Consider the following 24,357-nt stretch of genomic DNA (forward strand, 5'->3'; position numbering starts at 1 on the left):
TGTAGTTCATCACCAGACATTGTTTTTTTTTTTCCTCTTTTGCCTTTTCTTTACCAGGTCGCATCTGGGCTGTGACAAGTGTGCAAGAACCTTGTGTCTATTTCACAGTTCTTGTTCTGCCATTCTCGGGGGATATTTGGAAAATCATGAGTTCGAGCAATGTAGTGTAGCACTAACTGCACAGAGAGGGCGAAGGAGAAAACCTTTTTGGCTTCATTTCTTTTTTTCTTTGGCCGCTCTTCTAGTAGCAGTCTGAAATTCGATCGAGTCAGAGATCTATTTGCGATTCTAAGTCTATCGAATACAAGCGTCAAGTACAGTGCAGCATTGCCTATAGATATACCAATTACCTATTACAACTCATCTCCCGGAAATTCCGGGGCGCCAACTTTGCTCACATCGAGGATTGCGCCTTGTTGTAACAATCTCTCCTTCAGTTGGTGGTAAGGCACCTTTTGGAATGGGACTGAGTCCTTTAATACAATATCGCAGGCATTTGCACAGGCTTGTCCTAGAGCATAAAATTGATGCTCGAGCCGAACGGCGCCTATCTTTTGTCAGCTCAAGTACAAGCTGAGAGGGTTACACAGTCAATTCGATTATTCACTTACCGTATCCAACATGCGATGAAGACGGACATGTGACAGTAATGACATTTTCCGCTTCACTCAGCTTGGGGACCAGCGATCGATAGGCAATACCAAAGGGTCGCCATCGGTGTCCGTCCTTGAAGATGAATCCCTCATTGTGGACTTTGCCGTCACGTAGAATTCGTCGCACACAATGCGTGTCAGTGGGCCAATATGCAATGGCGACGGGGTCATCCACCGGGTCCTCGCCATTATCGCGGGATGCCGTGTGCTCAGTAATGACATAGTCGGAGACCATGCGTCGTGCATCGCGAATGTAAAGCTTTCGCGGGAAATGATTGTTGTCTGGAAACTCGTCGAGACAATATCCAAAGCGCGACCATTCCGCTCTAAAGTCGGCCTGCCAAAGTGTTAGTAAAAGCTCGATTAGTAGAACAGGAAGATGGCATATACTCACGGGCAAGCAATCGTCATTGGCGAAAAAGTACAGAAGACCCTTTGTGAATAGAGCGGTGTCGTCTAGAATTCTCTGGCGCTCATCACGAGTTCCCGTCGCCCATTTGTCATTCATGCCCAGGAGATCTGTAGCAAGTGGAGCCTCGGAACCGATCAAGTCTGTCTTACCTCCAGGCAGTCTCTTCCTCGGAGTGTACAAGGTTCCGCCTGCTCTGACGTAGCGACGATGCAATTCATAGTGAGTGGGATCGTAGCCTTCTGGCTTAGAGATGGGAAACCGATTCTCTGGTCGATCTGTGAGGGGAATGCGGTAGGAAAAGGCTGCGAGATGCTTATCCCCGTCTCCTGCTTTCCCAAAGGGCTCAGGGGAAATACCGTGGATCAGACCCGACGAACTGTCGCCCGGGATGTTATAGGGGTCGATTGGCACATCAATCTGTGTGTATGTGGTATTCTCTCGCACCCCAGCCAGACTCTCACCATATGTTGAGCTAGATTCCCTCCCGTAAGTTGTTGTTATTCCTGAAGCAGCGAGCATATCGCCCTCATACGATGCTTCCACAAAGACCTAGACTGTCAGCATCAATACCAGCATTCTCTCCCAGGACACAAACTTACACGGCCAGACACAACAATTCCATCGGTCAACCTGAGTCCACGGATTCTGCTGCTGTCTCGAACGACGGGATTTGTAGAATCAAGAGCTCCCTGAGAATGTTAGTGACGAAGAGTATTACATGCATGAGCAATATAATCACCTTGATGATTGTAATATTCTCAAACTCGGCCAGCCACTCCTCGATAATTTGCTCAGCAACCCGAGACTCGAATCGCCACACGTCTGGATCCTTGATGCCTTCTTTCACGCAATACTCCAAATGCTCCAGACGTCCATAGAACTTGCTCATCCGACGGTGAAACTCCAGTGCAAGCCCGCCCACAGTCGGGCTGTTGAAAACTTCAGCTTGATTGTCAATATCGGTAGCGCCCAGACCTTCAATTTGGATGCCACCTTGATGAAATATATTAATTCAAAATGTTTTGTTGATATGCAGTCACATAAGCAGTGGGGGCGCATACCGATGTGTTCGTCTGGTGATACCAAGACTACCGTTCGGCCGAGCTTTGCGCTTTGGATTGCTGTCGCTACGGCGCCCGACGTGGAGCCATAGACCACAACGTCGTTTTCGGGCACAAACATCTTGATATTCATGATGGCTACTGTTGCACTATGCCAGCATGCAAATGAAGAGAAGGACGAAAATGCAAGATAATGGAGTCTAAGAAAACAAAATCTCAAGTGAACAATTTGAGTTACTATCAAGGTATGGTCACTCTGATGTGACGGAGTACTCCGCAGCAGTCAGTCAACTAACCTAGAAGCAGCTTTTAGGGGTTCACTCCTCTGTTACTGGGTACCGCAGACGACTAGCACAGGGCATCTCGGGGAAGCGTTAGCCAATCGGACAAGGGTCCGACCAGGTTTTAGCAACTCGTTCCCCGAGACTCGGGGAGCGGTTTACAATCTCTTCAGACTTCTACCAATTGTTGATTGAACCAAGCCGAGGTTGAAGGGGAATTCCCTGAGCAGCATTTCACATCCAGACTTGTTAACTGGTCTCTTGCATTACTCAGGTGCCAAGGCCAAACATGGAACTGGTCTGCCGTTTTCGCACTTGAGGATCTGGGGAACCAGTCAGCTGGGAAACTCCACAGGAGAAGGTGTGGAGAATTTCCCCAGACAGTTGCACTACCCCAGAATGTATAAAATGTTTCCTCTTCGCCTCAACGGTTTGTTCCCATTCCTTTGGGACAGACCAAGGGAAATTTGATCTAGGTCATCAGTCATCGATCCTACAATCAATATGGGAGGAAAGGGCAACATCTTTGTCAGCAGACATGCGTGGGTTTCGGCCACACCTCGTCTTCTCTATGCTTGTCTGATTTATTCCATGGGCAGCATCTTCTTTGGTCAGTTTCCCATCGTCCCATCGTCTACACTGAATCAGTACTAATATGTCTGTATAGGATAGTCAGTTTCCACAGCTTCTCCATCATCTGTCGTCTTGTCTAAGTACTAACTCTTCAAAGTGACGGCGCGTCTTTCGCAGGAGTGCAAGCCTTTACCCCCTTTGCAAAACAGTTTGGCGAATACAATGCCAAGTCGAAAACATACTCTCTACCAGCCTCTCTCGCTTCTCTGATGAACAGCCTTGCTCTCATTGGGAAATTCTTGGGAACCATTGTAGTTGGTCCGCTCACGGAGAGATTGGGCCACAAAAAGGCCATGCTCATTACTTGTGCAACTCAGATCACTGGTGTCATTAGTGAGTCTATTGGGAGCATCTCTGTTGACTTGTTTGCACTGACACCCTCCAGTCCAGGTAACTAGCAAGCATCCCGCGCAATATACAGTCGGGCGCATCATTATTTACACCGCCGTTGGTTTGGTCGAGAATGTAAGCATTGCACTATCTATCAAAACTTTGACTTGCTTGAAGATAGCTAAATGATATCTCGCAGATTGTTCCCACTTACCAGACTGAAATCTCTCCATCTCCTCTGCGAGGCTTCTTTGTCGGATCGATTCAACTTTTCCTAACTTTCGGGTCTCTTATTGCCGGCATCGTCAACAACTCCATGTCATACTACACCACGGATGCCGGCTGGATAATCGCTACAGCTCTCCAAGTCCTCCCGGCTATCATCATTCTTGCCGGAATACCCTTCACTCCAGGTACCACAGCTCGCCCAAGCTCAACATTCCCCTGCTGACTAGTCTCCAAGATTCTCCCCGCTGGCTTGTCAGCAAAGATCGCACCGAAGACGCCCTCAAATCCTTGAAGAAACTTCGCCGGAAGGAAGATGTTGATAACGGTGTTGTCGAACTCGAGATTGCTGCCCTTCGTGAAGAAGGCCAGAACACGGTCAAAAAGGATGGTTGGATGGCGCTATTTAACCGCAAGAACAGGAGGCGTACAGGGTAATTACTTGGTTCCGATGCCGTAACGTCCAACACCTTACTAACAGCAAATTTCACAGTATTGCCGTCGTGATTATGGCTCTTCAACAACTCACCGGCGTCACCTTTAGCAGCTCCTATGGTCCCACCTTCTATAAACAAGTCGGCTTGGGCACCATGGCCTTCGCTTACGCTGCAATTAACAATGGAGTCTCGGTCGTTACCGCCATCATCGGAATGCTCGCCCTCGACGCCTTTGGCCGCCGCGAAGTTACTTTTTGGGGCAACATTATCCAAGCCTTCTTTCTTTGTCTGATTGGTGGTCTCGGCTCAAAGGCCAACCGCTCGCAATCAGAGACTAGCGGAATGGTGGCATCATTCATCTTGTATGCCGCAGCCTTGCACGCCACACTTGGTCCGGCTGCCTACATCACTGCTGCCGAGGTGGGCACGGCCTCGCTCCGAGAAAAGACCATGGCCCTGGCTACGGCAGTCAATGTTGTTGTTGGCTTTATCGTCGTTTTCACGACGCCATATCTTCTCTCTGCTCCGTACGCAAACCTCGGTCCTAATCTGGGATATGTATGGGGCGGTTTTGCAGCCTTGGGAGCAGTGTGGGTTTGGTTTTGTATGCCGGAGCTCAAGGTAAGACCCCCGACATATATCCTCTTTTCTTTTCGCTCTCCTCCTTGACTAGTTGCTAACGGCGCATAGGGGCGTAATCTGGAAGAAATTGATCAATTGTTCGATGCGAAGCTTCCTGCTTGGAAGTTTGCGTCCTACAAGACAACGGGCATGTCGCATGATTTGGCCACACTAGAAAACAGTAAGGATGTCAAGGTCGAGATAACGGAGCATAAGGAGCACACGGACAAGATCTAAGAGAAATTTCGATACTTGACCATTTTACTCTAGAGACATTGATGTCCAAATTACATACAATACAGCCAATACTGTTCTTGGTCAATGCTTCGATTACTTCGACTCGTTCTATTGCGTTTCCTAGCGTAGTGTGAAATTTTGAACAAAGACCTTGTTCAGTCCGGGATCCGGCCCTACACTGTTGCCTCTCAATCTGTTAGTCGGCAATGCATGGACAATGTGTCGAGGGCAACCATCTTTCTCTTGCCATCAACCCTTTTGCCATTGAAATTGCTATAATGGCTTTGCTTAGTTGTGCCTATAATCAATGTTCGTTTGGGACCGGAAGTGGTTAATTCCGGGGGAAATGGGGCTTTGATTGCTTTGATATAGTCTTTGACAGTACATCGAGGCTATGCACGCCCAGATAGCAACAATGGCTCTTTATTCAAGCGACAGGTCATATTCGAGGCGTTCCATGTGGACAAACATGTCCTTGAGTGCCACTCACCACCCTTGATTACACATTTCTTCTGTCATTTCCAGCATCACTCTTCTTCATATTTTTAAAAACGAGAAAAAAAGAAATAATGTTATCGAAATCATATGGCGTGTATGCGACTCTGAGCTTCGTTGCTCAAGTTGCCAACGCTCAATATTCAGTCATTCCTCCGCCATCTTCCGTGGCTGCATCAACGGCAGAGATAACACCAGGCTCTTCTTCTGTAGTTCCAAGCTACGCTGCAAAAGGCGGCTTTGACGTTTCCTCGAATGAAGCGAGTACTCTTCAGACATCAGTGATATCATCGCCATCTCTAGGCGCAGATGACGCCGCGATCACGTACAATGCAACTCCAATGACATCTTCAGACGCGATCAAATCCTCTTCGGCTCCCTCGACTTTGTCAAGCCTCAAATCAGTGGAAAGCTCACTTCAATCGACCTTGGAGACATCTAGTCTCTCAAGCGCCCTCGAGACTGCGGCTTCTGAAAGCAGCAGCAGCAGCTTGACAACATCGGCTGGAGGCATTTTGAGCAGCATCAGCTCCTATATCATGGGAACGCCGCCATCTTCAACCTTTATGACGACGGCGCCAACAGCTCTTTCAGCCTCTTCGGGCCTGACTACGTCCTTGTCCACCACCAATGAGTCCGTGGTCACGTCGAGTTCGGCTTCCAGCTCAGGCTCTGTTCCTACTGATTCGTCAACATTTGCATCTATAACTGCCAGCAACTCATCTGTTCCATCTGCAGCGAGTGTCGAGGCTGCATCCGGAAGAACGAATGCGAGCGTCACCGAGTTGACTACGTCCACGATATATTCAACAAACATTTACACCATCACTTCCTGTGCTCCAACAGTCAAGGACTGTCCCGGTAAGCTTGGAGCAGTCACTACAGAAGTCATCTCAATTGGCACCACCATCTGCCCCGTCACAGAGGCAGAGGCGAAATCCGAGGCTTCGACTGTCGCTTTGTCGACCGCGGCGTCTACCTTTGTCACAAGTGTACCAACTGCGCAGGCGTCAAGTACCATGTCGAGCAGCGTTTCAAGCAATGCTACATCCGGTGTGTATAGTGCATCTTCTGCAATATCTTCAACTCTAAGCTCGGCAATCTCTGAATTGAGTTCCATCATCTCCTCTTACAACACCTCGATACCCACGACGGTAAACAGCAACGGCACCCAAACTATCAGCACGGCGAGCGAGTCATCCCAGGTGATACCCACCACTTATAGCGTCAGCAGAGAAATCACCACATCGATACTCTCTACCGTATACTCGACAAACATCTATACGATTACGTCGTGTGCGCCAGAGGTAAAGGATTGTCCTGCCCGAAAGGGAAGCGTTACAACAGAATTGATCTCCCTGTATACCACCATATGTCCTATTACCAAGACGGTCCTGGATGGGGTAACCTATACTCCTCGGATCAGTGCTATCAATGCTGCCCAAGAATTGCCGAGCTCGACACTTTTTACGACCGGCAGCGCATCTATTGCCGTCACATCTCCCGATATCACGCCTCTGGTTACAAGTTCTACCAACTCGTCAGTCATTTTCACCCCAGTGACCAACAGTTCAGTTGCAGTCTCGAGTATCATTACATCAGCAACAATTCCTTCAGGCACTTATCCGCTCACGCTGACCAACTCGAGGTCGACAATTGCTTCTGCCAACTCGTCTGTGGCCTCGACAGCGCCTACTACCCCTGCCAAGTTGACAACCAGTACTGTCTACTCGACCAATATCTATACAATTACGTCCTGCGCACCAGAGGTCAAAGATTGTCCTACCAAGAAAGGCCAGGTCACAACAGAGGTTATAGCCGTTTCCACAACTATATGTCCCGTGACCGAGATAGAAACAGGTGCGACGACCGCGGCTAGCATAGCTTCTGTACCGTTGTCTTCGGCCCAGACATTCTCAACTAGTGAGAAGGTGGTTCCATCGGTACCCTCCACAGGCTCATCGCCATTGTCTGTACCCACGACTGCCGTTATCAATAATGCGGTTGAGACATTGCCATCCAGTGTGGAGTTGACAACGTCAACTGTCTACACGAGCAGCGTGTATACTGTAAGCTCATGTGCAGAGGGATCCAAGGAATGTTCGTCGCAGCTCGGAAGCCTGACTACGGAAATGGTGGCGCTATATACGACCATCTGCCCCGTGACGGCAGCTGTACAGAATGCTGCTGAAACGATTCCAGTTCCGAGTCCGTCAAGTGTGCCAAGCACTGGGTCGTCGGATGCCGTACCTACCATTGAGAGTCTTGCAACTGAGCAGAGCGCACCTGTTGGCTCTTCCGGCGTGCTTCCCGAAACTGCTACTGCCGTAATCACTTCATCGGAAAATCTGTCTTCAACTGTCGCCGCCGTGACCATTAGCACGACCCCCGCGCTTCCGTTGTCAAGGACCTCAACAGTATACTCGACCACCATTTATACCGTCACATCGTGTGCACCAGAAGTCACGAACTGTCCCGCAAGCTCCGGTAGCCCGGCCGTGGTCACCTCAATCATAGCTCTATCCACCACAGTCTGCCCCATTACGTACTCGACGCAAGCCGTCACCTTGAACAACACCATCGGCTCGTCGACAGTGCTCGTCACCACGACAATCACGTACGAAGACGCGCCAACTCCTACTCCTTCAACACCTTTGGCCGCTGCCGCCACGGCCGCCGAGTCTACGGTTCCGGAGCCGGCATCAACCAAGCCTGGCACAACCTTGACTCTTGGAAACTATTTTACGACCGTCATTGAATACGAGGCGCTTACTTCCGCCGAGAACCCTTCTCCTCCTCCCCCACCTGCCACCCCCGAGTCTGCTGCTGCTGTGCCCATGACGGACATGTCTAGTCCCAGCGTTCCGTACGCCGCGGCCACGGGGACGCAGCCAATGGTGACGCAGACCCGATTGCTATCATTAGTCGCCCAAGCGAGCTCATCATCAAGGTTAGAATCCCCCCCTTTTTCTTTTCCCTACTTTTCTCTTGAGATTACAGCATTCCATCATTGGTATCCCACCCAGATGAGACTAACGTGTTTTCCTTGCTCAGCACGCTTGTGGACGTAGTCAATGCACAATCCGAAGGCGAAACCGCCGCCAGGATCACCACCCGACTGACCAGCACGGTAATCAACTACCAGACGGTAACCTCGATCAGGCCGTCCGACGTGCCGTTCTGCGACCCGCCCATCACCAGCTACATTACGGTGACCGCGCTGCCCGTGACCGTAACCGTGGAGCCGCCGTTTCCGTCAGCGTACGGGACTGGAAGCAGTATATATGGCACGGGAAGCAGCATGGGTTTCATTGGCGGGACCGGGAGCTTCATCACGGGCGCGGGTCCGCTGCCCACTGAATCCATGACCGAGGATGCCAGCATGTCGGCGGCTTATGTCGGTCCATATCGGAGGTGGTTTAGGCGGGATATGCAGGGGCATGCTCACGGAATGGGGAGGAGGCATCATTAATATCCCTCAATCAGTGGCTCTAAGTTATTGTTGCAAACGCCTTTTTGGAAAAGAAAGCATGGCATTCGGTCTTATTTTGGTTTAGATTATACCCTTTTCGTCTTCACTGTCTATAGTAGCGTCCATTATTTGTAGGATGTCCTTTGATCTCAAGAATTTACAATCGAAAGTTTTTTTTTTTCCCCCAAGCCGCAAATACACCGATGAGGTGCAGCAACGCACTTGACCGCCATTAATTTATGGTATATCCTCCATCCACCACTAGCGCATGTCCTTGAATGAAAGATGCCTCGGGGGAGCAGAGAAACAAGACGGCATGAGCGACCTCCTCGGGTGTTCCCATCCGCCGCATGGGCGCAATGTCCACGGCGGGGCGAAGTCGCTCCCGCATCTCCTCGGAGCTCGTGGTCATGGGTGTATCAATAACGCCCGGGCACACACAGTTCACGCGGATGCCGTCGGGAGAGTAGTCAATGGCGTCGGACCGGGTCATGTTGACAATAGCGGCCTTGGAAGCGCAATACGCCGCGGCGCCGGGCCGCGCCACGATGCCGAGCTGGCTGGCAATGTTGACGACGGCGCCCCGGGTAATACCCCCCGGAGTGAGAGGCTCCTGTTTCAGCATTGCTGCCAGTGCGGCTCGCGATGACAGCCAGGTGCCTCGGTAGTTTACATTGTTGACGGCGTCAAAGACCGACACGGGCATTTCTGTTGACCTTGCCGACTCGGTCAGGATGCCGGCGCAGTTGACGGCATAGTCGATACGAGTATAGGTCTTGGCTACATCGGCCACGAATGAGCTCTGGTCCCGAGTCAGTCTCCACTGATCCAAGGGTGTAAAGATGACGGAACAAGAAATCATTGGTGCCCAGTGACCGTAGCAATATTGCGAGGTATGAAGCTTGACAAGGTCTCCATTTATTTGATTTTGATCGACTTACGACAAAGGACTCATCCGATATATCACCCTCGCGTGCGGTGACTTCCGCTTGTGGATTGATTTCGAGTATGGCATTTTGGGTAGCCCGTAGGGAGTCACCATTGAGGTCTGTAATGGCGATTCGGGAACAACCAGATCGAGCAAACCCCCTTGCCACAGCAGCACCAATACCTAGAAACTGAGTTTAGCTCTATACGTGGGTAACTGGTTCCTTTTCTCGCCGCGGCCGGGAAAGGACCGAAGCATTGAGCTACCTACCAGTGCCGCCTGCACCCGTGATGAGGGCTACCCCTGGAAGTTTGAACACTGTCGCCGAAGCCATTTCCTGATGGTGGTCGGAGCTCTCTGGTGCGGGTGCCGGGATGTTTGGTCACAAGGGAGCTGCAGATACGGTCGCAAAGAGACTAGCGTCCAAGACGGAGATGTTTGCCCAAAACCAAAAGAAGGAAAAGATGAGAAGTGGTAAAAAAGGGTTGGAAATCTCGTGATGGGCATTGTCAAGAACTGCTCAGGAAAAACCTCTATATAGCTATCTTACGTGTGGGCCACTTTTGGCTACTATCAATCCCGTTGATGTGAAGCTTTTCGGCGGTCCACAGTATACTCCCCGACACCATCGTATCGTTGCACTGATAACGCTAGTGGTGTCGCGGTGGTTGCCAAACCCCAGGTCCGGAGATAGTGTGGTAGGGAGCTACCATTGCATCGTACCATGCCATATCCAGAGGAGGTGCTGTGACTTGGGCAACAGTATCAAGAGCTGGCACAATCAGCTTCTGTCAAACGTGTTGGGACCATTGCACAGGGACTCATTTTTATCTATTTGCCGCGCTATAATGATGCAGGCGAATTGACTCTGATGATCAAGATTCTAATAATCACCCTTGTGCGCAAACTAGATGCATACCAAATTGCCAATTGTCAATGGAACGGCCCAGCCTCCTAGGTTCTTGCAAGGTGTTGTACCGGTAAGGGAAAAAAGGTCACGGCCAAGGGCTAACGGTTGGCTCCGGGGTGCAGTGGCAGCGAGCACTGATGATTTTCTACCTAGCCGTCGCTCACCCCTCTTTCCGTCCCAAGCGCCCCCGCAATTTGAATCTTTAACCCCATCTTTTGCCACAGGGACCATCACCTAGACCTACCACTACTACGACTTGCTACTACCAGATTTACCTCCAACGTCCAAAACGTCTGTCCTGCTGCTCTCAAAAGTATCAATCAATCAAAAAAACCCAAACGCGCAATGAGCATCTCAACGCGCCCATAACTCCCAAACAAAGACCCGACGCAAAATCCCGTCAGGACAGCATCGCAGTTTTCCGTCAAGACAGCAAACAAAGTCTTCCTTTAATCTCGACTGCCTCCCTAGGACAAACACACAAAGCAAAATGGCATCGCAAGTCATGACGGCCTCCACCTCGCGGCCACCCGTCGCGGCCGGAGTCGCGCAAAAGCGACGCAAGCCCTCGGGAGAAGTGTCGCACATTTGTCCATACTGTAACCGTTCATTCAAACGCTCCGAACACAAAGAGCGTCATGTTCGAACTCGTAAGTTGAGTCCAACGGCGCGTTGTTCCCGCCCGCCATCTTTCGTCGGTTTTTTTTTTATTCGGTCTGTCCATTTTTCTCCAACCAGCGCTCTCCATCACTCACTCGCTCTGCCCTGCCCCGTACTGTACTCCAACCGCGGTAATGAGACCCGTTGCCTCCTCCCATTCTTAGTGTATATTGAAACCCCCTGTCTGTTCTTTGTTTGGCTACATCGGCGTTGCGTTTCTCCTCTGCCCAGACATTTGCAATATCGAGGCGTCAATTAGAACACTATCCTACTATTCAGCTCAACTTGCGCAGAGCCTCTTTTGTCGCGACGGCGCGACCCCGCGTCGTTGCGCCTCTGCGCTGCTGCTGCTCACAGCAAGCTCCTTTCCCTGCCCGGAAAGTCCGCAGCAAGAGGCTGGGGTTTCCGTATACCCATCCGAGACACAAAGAGTTCCCCACCTTTGGCGCCCCCAACTTGCTTTTATTCCCCAATGCATGCAATGACAAGACTATTGCGTCTCGGCATATGAAGCGTCTTGGATATCAGGCTTGTCTTTCATTGGCCTGCTTCACTCCCAGGAGCGCTATTCTCTCCGCAGAAACACGCAAGCTGCTCCCCCGGCATACTTTCCTCGTCCGACCCGCCAAGTCCCGTTTTAGGCTTGTCTAACCACAAGATCATAGACACCAAGGAGAAGCCGTTTGTCTGCCACTGCGGTCATGCCTTTGCTAGACGCGATCTCCTCACCCGGCATCAGCGCATCAACACTCATCACGACCCGAAACTTCAAACTGCGCATGCCGCTAAACCGGAGCAAGGTGGGGTCAACCCGGCTGTTGACAATGTAGTACAGCTCCAGACTCCAGTATCGCCTCCGGACATGGCCAACAATCCCTGGGATCAATTCATCCCCGCTCAAAGCAATGATGGTCCATCAGACTATGGATGGACAACTTCACCTCAAACAGGCGGCGCCGGAGCGCCGGACGAGCAATTCTTCAACCACCAAATGCAGCAACACGGTCTGTATTATCCAGACTATAGTCAAGGTTAGTCTTTATACTCGCGAACCGAACTGTCGACCTATTTTCTATTCCTTATTACCACTGCAACAATCCCGGGCTTGTCATTTGTTTTGGGCGTTCATATGCAGGCCTTGAAAATATTCACGTCTCCCCCTTTTCCACAAAGTATTATAATTTACTGTCTTGCTCATTACACTAAACATCTGAAATAGGTCAGCCCATGTCTGGGTATACCGATCCTCAGGGGTTCTATGATGATCGCGGCACCGTGGCCTGGACCGGTGTGAACCCTTCGTACTTTCAGAACCAGGATACTTCAGAAGTCGCAGACCCGCAGCTGCAGGAGCAGGAGAACCCTCAGCTGCAGAAAACTATCAGCATAATCATCTAATTGTAATTTTCGCGGATGCCTACGCGCAGGCTAACGCCGATTTTTCTTTTCAAGATCAGTGCTGGCAAGAAAATTTATGCCATCGAGCTGTGGAAGGTGGACCGAAGACAGTATAGCTGCTCAATGGTAACTGTCTTGGTATAGTTCCGTTGCAAATCTCATGAATAATAGGTCGGCATAAGTTTAGCTTGCTTCAGGAAGCACCAATAAATATTCGGAAGGAGTGCAGGAATAACAGTGGAGGAATAAGGTACAAGGGAAGGATGGAGATCATTCATTTCTCCATCAAAGGAACAGCCTCAGAACAGCCTTGAATTGGCAGAAGCACACACAAACTTGTACGAGTATGGCTGCACTTGTTTTGTATATACCACATGAGCACTTGATTTGGGATGCTGGACTGGCTTTTCATAGTTGCGATACCATGTCTGTCTATACAGACGATGCGCTGTTCACTTTCGGCACCCTTTCATGGAAGATGCCTAGGTATGAAAATTGATTTGCGCTTTAGTCATGATACGGAAGTGGAGGGATATTGTAAAACATGTTGTTGTTATAACAAACCCAAAAAAAACCGAAAGAAAGAGATAAAGTATTGATGGCGTGTATCCTTCTGAGCGCGAAAACTAAAATGCACACATCGGAAAACTCTTTATTCACGAAAAAAAAAAAAAACAAGGGTATCGTAGAGGCGCAGCAGACATACGCGCTGTCAGAATGAGATAGACGTGTGTTTCTTTGATATCAATGGATGTGAGTAAGTTTGTATCTTGCATAAAGTCAACAGAGAACACCCACATGCACTGCGTGCCCGTTCGAACTTATTCTATGATTCTGAGCCCGAAATAGTCCGTGGTGTACCTACATTTTCGAAAGTCAGGTCATGTTGTACGTTTGCCCCGCCTACATAAGCTCGAAACGAACATGCTTTCCAATGCCTTGATTTTGGTTGACAGCAACGGGTCTTCAGCAAGTCGGCATGTGTCAAGAGGCGAGCGCCCAGATGAAAGATCGACTGAAGAAGAGGGGAGTTGGGCTTGGTATGCCTGGCCCGTCTCACATGAGCAGTGCCAAACCTGCTCCAGGTGGGATCCATTACTCATCCCCGGGTGCCGACCCACATCTCCGTCCGGGACACCTGGTGCCATCGCTCGCCGGCCGGTGTCGAACGGGATCGCCCTTCCAACCCGGCGTGTCTTGGCTCATCCCAAACTCCGCTCCTAACACCGCCGAAGAGCTCTCCTTTTCGGATTTCTAAGCAGACGTCTGACTGTCATCCAGGAGCAAAGTGCGGAGTAGCAGTGGCGTCTCCATTTAGGTCGTGTATAAAGAGACCAACGCTCGCTGATCTGTGGGCTGCAACAGTTTATACAACTCAACCCTGTTTCTTTTTTTCCCACAGTTCAAGTGACAACTTCGTAAAGATATGTCGTCTGCATCCATCCTCGTCCTCGGCGCCGGTGAATTGGGCAATGCCGTCATCAATGCCCTGACTTCACACCCCAATAAGCCAGCAGCCAACATTGCCGTCCTTCTCCGCTCCTCGACCCTCAATTCTCAAGATCCGCAAAAGCAGGGCCAGAATAAACGACTTTTATCGCTCGGAGTGGCACTCGAGGCGGGCGACGTTGAGGCGGCTTCTGTTGCTGAATTGGCTCAGATCTTTGGGAAGTATCATACTATTGTTTCTTGTACTGGAAGTAAGTATTCCATAAGGACAAAGTCACGACTCTTCGAATGCAATCCATCAATTCTTGCAATCAAATCAGGAACAAGAACTTTGCACGAGGGCTTCTCTTAACCATTGGAGGAAGACCACTTGACTCACTTCGATTCTTGTACCATGACAGTGTACTTAGCACCCGGCTCTCAGCTCAAGCTGACGCGCGCGGTGCTCGAGGCCGGCGTCGCCCGCTACTTTCCCTGGCAGTACGGCATCGACTACGATGTCGTCGGAGGGGGGAGCGCGCAGGACCTGTTTGATGAGCAGCTCGAGGTGCGAAACCTGCTCCGTTCGTCAGCAGCATCGGCGTCATCGCCCGTGGACTGGGTTATTGTCAGCACGGGACTGTTCATGTCCTTTCTGTTGGTCCCCGAGTTTGGACCGGTGGATTTGAAAAACCGCGGTAAATAACTCCCTCTCGATCTCAAGAGAAAAAGAATTGAATTTGTCCCTATTTGGTACTGGCCTCTTGAGAGAAAAGAAGAACCTGACTGACGTGGTAACCCCTTAATAGTCCTTAGAGGCCTAGGAAACTGGGACACGCCCGTCAGCGCCACCACGCCGCAAGATATTGGACGCATGGTCGCTGAGATCGTCTATGATCCCCGCGACGTCAGCCGGCAGGTAGTCTATGTCGCGGGTGACACGGTCACGTACGGACGGGTTGCGGACCTGGTTGAGGCCCGATTCGGAGGGTCCTGGACTAGAGAGATCTGGGATTTGGACTTTTTGCAAAAGAGGTTGCAGGTGAGTTGACCAGATGTGTTTTTCTTTCTTTTACCCTCTATTGTTACGCTATAGCAGGAAGTGTGTCCTTGTCGAGCATTTGGTTTTGCATTTGATGTCAAGCACTCCATTTATAAATATCGAATGACTGATCTTTCTTTGCCAACAGGCTGAACCAGATAATGGCATGGTCAAGTACCAAAATGTCTTTGCAGCGGGTAAAGGTGTTGCTTGGGATATGTCCAAGACAATCAACCGGCGGAGAGGTATTGATCTGGAGGATTTTGAAACATATCTCAAGCACATTGATGCCTAAACGGCATATCCAGGTGACAAGAAGACTTTGCATATATAAAAGTAGTCTCTTTATGGACGTGTAGAGTCATCATAACTGAATGGAAGCTATTAAGGTGACAGTCGAAATAATGTAGTTTCTGTGACATCGAGTATATAATACTTTATGGAGGCATTTCATGTCGAGGGGACAACGAAATAACTGATACGAAGAAATGTCTTCTGCTATATTGATGACAACTGGATAGAAGATTAGTAGACTACGTGAGATAGATGCAGATTGTCACAATATATGCGCATATAGAAGACTCTTGCACTTTCTATCTTGAATTCTACGTACCATACAGGTATTTTAAGTTCTGGACAAATTGCGGCAGCCGCTGGCAGCCGTTGCACAATCTGTCCAAGAAATGACGGATGTGGTGCATCTCTGCCCTATCCATTGGTTCAAACACCAAAGGCGGATGGCTGAATCTGTTCGCATAGTAGACAATACAATCGAACTCGACGACTTCACCGTCACCTGCCCAGTAACTTTTACGGGTGATTTGTGTCCAATTAATTTGTGTCCAAGTAACATTGTTAGATTCAACGGTGCAGCATTAGTGAAAGATTCAGAGTGTCAGAAGAATGGAATTCTAACTATGGCGTTGGTTCATCGACAACGATTCAGGGCCGTGCCGTTGACCTAACGCAGCAAGCCTCCCGCCGTTGAAGGGGTTGGGAGTAACTTGATCTCATAGTTTCAAACATGCAGCTGTTGGCGCCGACGTTCTGTAGGTGCCTGAATGTTGGACCCCGAGTGAGATCTGTACGTGGCAAGTCATGACTCTCTTTCAAACTCTCCCTCACACTCTCTTCCAAAATTGGGCGCAGAATGTCTTGTAGTCGATAATGTAAGCAGCCATTTGCAAACGGTTGAACGGCCGCTAGTATACTACACTACTAGAAACTGCAGCCTGTAGCCACACAGACTTGCAGCATGTGAAGCGTACGTAGGCCACTACTGCCTCTCTTCATGCAGGTCGACTCCAAAACCTAGTGCTCACTTCCCTCTAGGCCTGCAGCCTTGCCTGCCAACATCTGCCGGGCGATAATCCTGGTCATTCCAGAGAAGGGTGAAGAACCGGATTTTGCACACTTGGCGGTCTACTTTCCCGTTGCGGTCTTAAAATGGATGGTTTTAGTACAAGGATCTGCAAACTGGACCCGAGAAACTCTACCGCACTCTTCCTTTGACCCCGAAGAGAGAGGAAGGGCCCAGGCAAACCCAGAGCGACAAAAGAGGACCTTTCTCAACCAAGTCAAAACTCTACCTGTCTACCAAGTCTCTCCAGCCCGGTGAGCCACGTAAAACGGTGAGCAGTCTGGGCAGCCGGCTAGGTGCAAGCTTCGGCAAGTGGACCAAAGTTGAGACTAGCGAAAATCATCGGCAGGTGAATCAACCCAGAAACAGAAGAGAGCAGAAGCAGCGAAGCATGAAAGTTGCGATGAAAATGGAGATACCCGCATCGGGCAATCGCGAGCCTAGGCCATAGACAGTAACGGAGACGACGAAGAACCCCAGAGCCCAACGGTCTTGGTCTTCTAGAGCCGAACAAAAGCCTGATACTATGTAGTTCATTGATGAGTTGGCACCTTCTAGCGCATTGAGATGGAAAGCATGGTCAAATGAGAAGTCGTCGGTCTCTACCTGTCGTCCGTTTGGCAAGCCGGGCAGTCCTGGCCTGGCAAACGACGGATGGTATCTTTTCCGTTGGTTGGAAGCGGTTTTCCTCTCCTTGGTGCCTCTACACTAGTATAGGCACGTGCAAAAATCTTTTTTAGAATGCCAGACTCTTGGGCGGTGATGGATTTTTGCAAGGTGCCAGGTAGTAAATACGGACACCATATCATTAGCATTTTTAGTATCTTTTCTCCATCGTGAATTCGTGCACGCAAGACAAGCCGAAAAAAAAAAAGCACAGATCAGTGTCTGAGACGGCCGGCATGAGAAAAACCTTAGAATGTGGACTCTTGAAATTAGACGGAAAACGAATCGAAGATCCGACGATCGCATCTGTGACATCATCCTGCTCGGCCTGGGCGAGCACAGAAAGAGGGTCAAACACTTTGCTTGCTTGCAGCGCTTGCTGGGGGGATTTGGCCGGCTAGGCGAAGTAGGGCCACCTAGCCAGCGAATACTAGTGTGACTAATGTAGGTCAGTGGGATGCGGGATTCGCAAATTGTATAGTAATCGTCGACGATGCGCATTTATCTCGGACATCGATGATGGCTTTTTGAATTTATGCTATATGGGCAAAAGTATACGGAGGCGCTAAGAAGATGGGCATGTCCGCCTCGATATTGCGCATTCCTTTTCTTTCCCACCAAAAAATCGTTCCGAGATGAAAGCAAAAAAAAGATGTGAGTACTGGTCGGACTGGCATGGTCTGTCTTGGACCGGAATCGAAAATCGGGCCACCTGAACGGCCGGGCCCCCCTCTCTGGAGCGAAAGTCAGATCGAGATCTATCACGCCAGGCCATGGGAATGAATGGGCATGGTCAAATAGTTGAATGGGGCAGGTTGGGCTGAATATAGCCATTTGGGATCAAGCTTCGCTGGTCAGTGGATATGGAATTTTTGGAATGTCTTTGGTGGTCTCTTCCCTCTCTCTCTCTCTCTTCTTTTTTTTAACGTTTCATAGTGGGTAGTACTAGTATTCTGCTGGACGGCCGAAAACAGTCTATGATTCGAACGATACGGCAGCTGAACGACAAGAAAGATGGAGCACGGGAACCGGGGGGGCCTAAGATAGACTTGTGAATTTGTACCATGGTGCAAGAAAAAGCATTGGGATTCGGTGGGATGTGTCACAAATGAATGGATAATTCACGAGTGCAAACATGCAAGTGGTTAGTGTGCCAAGAGTTGAAGTCAATCCCGAGCCTTCTCATTGGCTAGACGCGGTTCGGAACGTCAACAAACCGTCGCGTCGCAAACCGCGGCCAACGTTTTCCCCAAAACGCGCCCACCTCTCGTCCAATCGCTTGGGTGCCGCTCATCAATCTTAAACACACATATCCAAAGTACTCGACCTTAATGCACGCCTTTTTTTCATACGAGCATATCATGATTGCACAACAAATTGTCGTCAGGTTACACACCATCATCTTCTTGATTGTACACGACCTACAGCCGCCCAGTTGGCTGCAGGTCTCAAGGCCGGCTGCTTTTCCAGTACAGGCCCCCGGCCATGCTGCTATATGTCCGTTTCAACTAATAGCGCTGTCGGACCACCCATCATCATCCATTGATCGGTTCTAGGCCTACACCATATTGGCCCTGGGCTGGATATCGCGGGAGGAGAATCCCCAGGCAAGAAAGACCACGACTGTGCGCAACTGCTAAAATGAGAACTAGCCAAGGCCTTCACCGCGTGTTTCGTAGACACACGGACCTTTGATCGCCATTCTGCCCGGCTCGCTCTGCCTCTATCTCGAACTTGGACATGTTCACGCTGCCTGCTGACAAGAAGAAGCACTTTCCATCAAAAGATAGACGAGAGCTGGATTGCAAATAATTCCGTCTCGTTCCAAGGTAGGAGGGACCTAGTGGTAAGCTGAGCCCCGCCCATAATCGGTCACGCCTGGCGCAGCCTGCAATCGCATCCATCGGCATCCATCATCCATTCCACCCATTCCACCCCATCCAAACCCATCCATGCAAAGCAGGGCTTCTCATTCCTCGCTCTCTAACCAAACCTTGCATCACATCGTGTCACTTTAGACCAATCCTCTGCCAAGTCTGCTACACTACATACATGTGTGTATGCATAGTACAAGGATCTATACGTACATATGCTCACTCGTGGGTGGATCGCCTCTTTTGCTGAGTTGGCGTGAGGGTGCAAGCAGCACTCTCCCGGACAAGGTACATGGCTCTATCAGTCAGAGACAAGGACCAGCAAGACAAGATAGCCCAAGCTCAAGCTCTAGGTCTGGTCTGATCTGTTCTGTAGTTACTTTTTTTTTTTTTTTTTTTTCAGCAACTTGGGCACCAGACTGACTGTCCGACATTTGAAAGATAACTCGAGTTGATAGAAAGTACCTACTGTATAAGAAAGCAAGCAAGCAGCAGATATAATAAGTACTCGACTTGACTTGATAGAGAGCGCTTATTTTATCTGAACAAACGAATGTGCAAATGGAAACGGGTCAACTGAAGAGCGAAGGAATGCACGCACATCAATCAGACGGCCGCTGCCTGTGACCCAACTATATCGATCATCTCCAGGTTCTTCTTACCTTTTCTCTATGAATGGGGGTGTCCGTAGCTAGATAGCCCCGCAATTAGCTTTGCGGCTGCCCGTGTTGGAACGTAAATGGTCTGCTTGTGCTGCTCCCCCGAAACCTAATGTAGTAGCTGCTAAAGCCACCAGAGGAGTGACCCGACAGATTTCCCTCCACCCCAAACCCAAGCCTGTCTGCAAGTGCTCAGCCAGCCAAGTAAAGACGCCCTTTCCCCACGGCCGCTCTGTTACATCCATCCATTGATCCTCGTTACACTCTTCAAGTTCCCCTCCTTGACCTGTTCCGTCTCAATTCACCTGGCCTTTTTGTTCCTCTTCCTGTCAACTTTTGCCTTTTTTTTTTCATCTGCCACACCAAATTTTTGGGCACACGAAAAAAAAAGACGTCAAAATTGTCGCCGACTAGATTTCCTGCCATTTTGGACAGCGAGACCAAACCACCCGCGCGAGACACGGCATCGCTCATCATCATTTGCACCCATTGACACATCCGAGACCTTCTAAACGAGGCTCATAGATCCAGAGGCGCCACATTCACCCTTGCTTGTACGTCTCCACCAAAACTCATTAAAACTGGGCACCCCGAACTAGGTGAGTGCGCTTACATGCCCACGAAATCTCCTTCCCGTCATGCAACCCACGAGCACTGCGGGCAAGGTCTCTCCACTGCCTATCGCCCACCCAGCAGTACTTTACCAGGGCCTCGCCCGCCCGAACAGCATTATCAGCCTGCCCATGGATGGTGACACACCAGAGCTAACAAACACCTAGCCAGCAAGATAAACGAGATCAAGACAAGAGATAGCATCAGGCTCTGGGCTCATAATCATTATATTGCAGTGGCATACGACACTCAACTGAATTAAACACACACTTCTGCGCAGCTGATACTGGCCGAGATGGCCCATCCGACGCGTGGCGCGCTAGACGCGCAGTCGCTCCACCAACTTCAAGATCTTCATCGCGACGACTTTTACGTCGAACCTTTCGTCCAACCACAAATACCTAATTGCATCAGCCGGGCTCCTATGCCTTCGATTGGCGCGCCTTTGTCGCCGAGCGAGACCTTTCAAAACGCCTATGGAAACATGTACGCTGCTATTCCGCAATATCCGCAACCGCAAGGATTCAACAAGCAAACGTCGCCGTTCAAGGCAAATGGCAGAGCGACAAAATCACCCGTGACGCCATTGAAGGAGCATGTGAACAAGATGAACCGAGCAATTTCACTGCAACCACCAACCGCAGGCATGCAGCAAACGGATTCCATGCAAAAGAAGCAACCAAAAATGTCGAAATTCAAGACGGTATACCAGAAGCCAGTGACGGATGTAGGCAGCAACTACGAGAAGGAAACGACACAGCCAGCACTGCAACCAGCACCACCCCATTCATTCAACATGAATGGCGAGGACAACTTTCAAAAGCCGCAATCCAAGCGCGCACTTCTCGAGGCTGCGCCGATCAAGGAGTCAAGACCATCGAGCTCGTCGCAATCCAACGCCTCCCAGGACGATCAAGAGGTCGTTCTCCCCCCTCATGACTCCTTCCCGCCTATTATCGACGATGGAAGGAAACCTGCCCACAGCTACGCGGTCCTGATCGCCATGGCAATCCTGCGATCTCCGGAAAGGCGCTTGATGTTGAACCAAATCTACCAATGGATCATGGATACGTACTCTTTTTACAACATGGAGAATTTGAACGACAAGCATGGATGGCAGAACAGTATTCGACACAACTTGAGTCTAAATAAGGCTTTCGTTAAGCAGGGAAAGCCCAAAGAGGGTACAGGATCATCCAAAGGCCACTGGTGGACAATTGTCAAGGGAGAGGAGGCTCAGTTCATCAAGGAGAAGCCGGGCCGTAGGACGCAGAACGGTGCACAGAATCTGTCCATCATCAATATGTCCTCTCGCCCAGAACCAGCGCCTGTTGAACAACAGCCCTTCTTCCAAGACGGTCTCTCTGCATTCCCGGCACCAACACTTCCAGCTCAGCCCATGGTATACCCTCAGCCATCGTTCCCTGCTCCCGCCCTACCTGTGACATCCGCTCCGGAGCTTTCGTCCGATGCCACTATTCCTCTGTCTGATAATCTCACACCCGATGAGCAAGTGGCCAAGATAGATGCTGATGGGTCAGCGGAGAACGCGTATTCCCCCTTCCCAGCAGAGATGCACTCGTCTCCTCCTATTCCGCGCCATGTGGACCGCAGCAACACACCCCCGCCAGTATCTCGGGCTCCGGCATCTTCGGGTGCACGAACGCACAAACGCAAATTTGCCTCAATGGACGACAGCGGCTACATTTCGTCCCTGGAGTCTTCGGCAATGCGCCCCAACCAGCGCCTCAGCTCGGAAGCAGATCGTCCCCGAATCAAGCGTGGCCGTGCAGAGGAAGAGATTGCCCGCCTCCGAGCATCTTCGTATGACAGTCCTACCAAGGCTCGCTCTTACGGAATCATGCAACCTTCCTCTTCCCCGTTCCGCCACACGAGTGATGCACACCAAATGCCCCCACCACTGACACCTGCACTGAAGAAGCGTGCACCACTCATGAGACCACCCCCGTCAGTTTCCCCAAACACGAACCTGCGATTGCATCGCGATCGTGTCAAGGGTATGCTTGAATCGCCCCTCCGCCGGGCTGCTAGCAACTTCAGCGAGGAGATCATTATGCCCTACAGTCCGCATTTCAGCCTGGATCACACCATGTTTTCTAATGACCTTATTGGCGCCAGCAATGACTTTGACATTTGGCAAGACAAGACCGGAGACACCTTTTTCGATGCAGCCAACAACGGCTCGCCCATCAAGCGCTCGGTCAAGAGATTACGCCCAGAGAGAACACATTCAGCCAATGCTCTTGTCGATGTGACTAGCTCGGCAGCCAACCGCTCAATCACCTCGGCGGCGCACCTCAAAGTTCCGGAGACTTTTGCCATCCCTTACGAGACGCCAAGCAAGGTTTTGGAAGGGATGTTCTCTCCAAGCAAATACCTTCAGCAGTCTCCGGGTGTAGATCAAGCTACTGCTTTCGCATCTCTTCCGCTTGCTTCACCGTCCAAGGATGGTGGCTTCACCGACTTTAATGATTATTTCACACGATTCGATTTTGAGAACGATGAGAACCCCGGCTTGGATCTTCTCAGTGGAAAGTTTACAAAAATCGGCAGCATCAAACCAATGAACGGTACGGCTGGAGCCTCAAAGCCAACGTTGGGTCGCAGTTTCACCACCACTTTCTAATGCTTTGGCTCGCTAGAGTACATGTGCAGTCTGCACATTTTGCCCATTTGACGAGTTACGACTGAAACGATTATTGCATTATCCTCTCCTGGTTCTTGGCGTTGACTATACCATGGAAAAAAAAAGCCATCAGCGACTGGAGTACCGGACTGGGAGACCCTTATAGAAAAACGCCCAGCACTGCGCCTCACGGCCTTCCTGTTTATTGTTTGGGGTCGTAATGATGATCCGTGTCTGAGTACATAATCACGATGCTTGGCGTAATGCGCCACATGCCGGCATTCTTTCCAGGTTGATTTCAAGAGCGACAGGGGGCCTTTGTATTACATTTTTGCGCTTTTATGGTTTTGGGATGGATTGTCCCTGGTGTTGAAGGCTTGCGAAGGCGTTTGTCGACAGACGTTTGTCCTGTAGGCAGGGAATCATGACACCACGAGTACAAGACTTGACGTACATTTGGAGTTGATGCAGGATAAGCGTTTCAGGTTCATCATTCATTCATTTATTGTGCCAGGGAGGCACTTGCAACCAGCGTGAGAAGGAAATGGAGGATATTGGAGTTGAATGATTTGGTCGGTTTCAGCCTTAATACTTTCGGTAGCGAAATAGCGGAGGTCAACATTGTTTTTTGACACTTTTCCTACACATGATTGTACCAGAAATGGCAACTTGCACTTGCTTTTGTGACATGTCTATATATATTCAGGTCCGGGAATCAATTCGTATATGCAGCTGCTATTCTATGTGGTTGTGGGAGAAAGTCGTTACAGCAAATAAGATGTGGTAGGCCTCCATCAGCTTTGGCATTATGTATATTCTGTTGCTTTTCTTTCACGGCGTGGCTGGAGATGAGGGTGGGTCTGACAGGACAGCTTCTTTTCAGTATATTCTCTTCTCATTCTTTGCCACTTATATAGTTGAGGAAAATATCAAAATCGCAAAACCATGACAATGTTGCGCCATTCCAGTCAAGGAATTTCGCCAAACTCTACTGATCCACGAAACCACCATGCTCATGTACCTCTTCACCTCCGCCTTGCTCTTAACTCCGGCTATCTAGGCTGGGGGGTGAAGAAGTGGTTTGATTTTTATATGTTTGGGAAAGGGGAACAATGGCGCGAGAATCAAGGACCCAAAGGATAAGTCGTTGGTTGCAATGAGGCATAGGACTATACGACTGTTGGATATCAAATTGGCCGTCAGTATTAAATTCCGATTCGTGGACTGCGAATCTTATTACAGCCCTCTCAACCTACGAGTAAATGTTCCTCTTTTTTCTCTCTGGTAGATACTTGGGATGTCACTTTCATGAATGA

General features: G+C 50.0%; 7 protein-coding genes across 7 annotated transcripts; 5 read left to right on the plus strand and 2 right to left on the minus strand.

Moving 5' to 3' along the window:
- Positions 1–353: 353 nt before the first annotated feature.
- PFICI_11683 (uncharacterized protein) lies at positions 354–2,259 on the minus strand (the record flags this gene model as incomplete). The annotated part of the gene is made up of 6 exons (XM_007840264.1): positions 354–547; positions 612–990; positions 1,048–1,614; positions 1,665–1,754; positions 1,805–2,058; positions 2,127–2,259. 6 exons carry the CDS (start codon positions 2,257–2,259, stop codon positions 354–356), a joined length of 1,617 nt encoding a protein of 538 aa, XP_007838455.1.
- A 652-nt stretch (positions 2,260–2,911) lies between these two features.
- Positions 2,912–4,890, plus strand: PFICI_11684 (uncharacterized protein; the record flags this gene model as incomplete). Its single annotated transcript, XM_007840265.1, has 7 exons — positions 2,912–3,054; positions 3,138–3,373; positions 3,426–3,505; positions 3,570–3,783; positions 3,834–4,029; positions 4,089–4,653; positions 4,723–4,890. The coding sequence occupies 7 exons, from the start codon at positions 2,912–2,914 to the stop codon at positions 4,888–4,890; spliced, it is 1,602 nt and encodes a 533-aa protein (XP_007838456.1).
- Positions 4,891–5,459: 569 nt separating this feature from the next.
- Positions 5,460–8,745, plus strand: PFICI_11685 (uncharacterized protein; the record flags this gene model as incomplete). The annotated part of the gene is made up of 2 exons (XM_007840266.1): positions 5,460–8,335; positions 8,457–8,745. 2 exons carry the CDS (start codon positions 5,460–5,462, stop codon positions 8,743–8,745), a joined length of 3,165 nt encoding a protein of 1,054 aa, XP_007838457.1.
- Positions 8,746–9,089: 344 nt separating this feature from the next.
- On the minus strand, positions 9,090–10,119 carry PFICI_11686 (uncharacterized protein; the record flags this gene model as incomplete). The annotated part of the gene is made up of 3 exons (XM_007840267.1): positions 9,090–9,659; positions 9,799–9,968; positions 10,056–10,119. 3 exons carry the CDS (start codon positions 10,117–10,119, stop codon positions 9,090–9,092), a joined length of 804 nt encoding a protein of 267 aa, XP_007838458.1.
- A 1,066-nt stretch (positions 10,120–11,185) lies between these two features.
- On the plus strand, positions 11,186–12,753 carry PFICI_11687 (uncharacterized protein; the record flags this gene model as incomplete). The annotated part of the gene is made up of 3 exons (XM_007840268.1): positions 11,186–11,345; positions 12,021–12,386; positions 12,575–12,753. 3 exons carry the CDS (start codon positions 11,186–11,188, stop codon positions 12,751–12,753), a joined length of 705 nt encoding a protein of 234 aa, XP_007838459.1.
- A 1,426-nt stretch (positions 12,754–14,179) lies between these two features.
- On the plus strand, positions 14,180–15,518 carry PFICI_11688 (uncharacterized protein; the record flags this gene model as incomplete). Its single annotated transcript, XM_007840269.1, has 4 exons — positions 14,180–14,453; positions 14,604–14,879; positions 14,991–15,223; positions 15,372–15,518. 4 exons carry the CDS (start codon positions 14,180–14,182, stop codon positions 15,516–15,518), a joined length of 930 nt encoding a protein of 309 aa, XP_007838460.1.
- Positions 15,519–20,689: 5,171 nt separating this feature from the next.
- Positions 20,690–23,041, plus strand: PFICI_11689 (uncharacterized protein; the record flags this gene model as incomplete). The annotated part of the gene is made up of 1 exon (XM_007840270.1): positions 20,690–23,041. The coding sequence occupies one exon, from the start codon at positions 20,690–20,692 to the stop codon at positions 23,039–23,041; it is 2,352 nt and encodes a 783-aa protein (XP_007838461.1).
- Positions 23,042–24,357: the final 1,316 nt, after the last annotated feature.

The sequence above is a fragment of the Pestalotiopsis fici genome, assembly GCF_000516985.1.
Source record: "Pestalotiopsis fici W106-1 unplaced genomic scaffold PFICI_Scf_9, whole genome shotgun sequence".
NCBI classification, from domain to species: Eukaryota; Fungi; Ascomycota; class Sordariomycetes; order Amphisphaeriales; family Sporocadaceae; genus Pestalotiopsis; species Pestalotiopsis fici.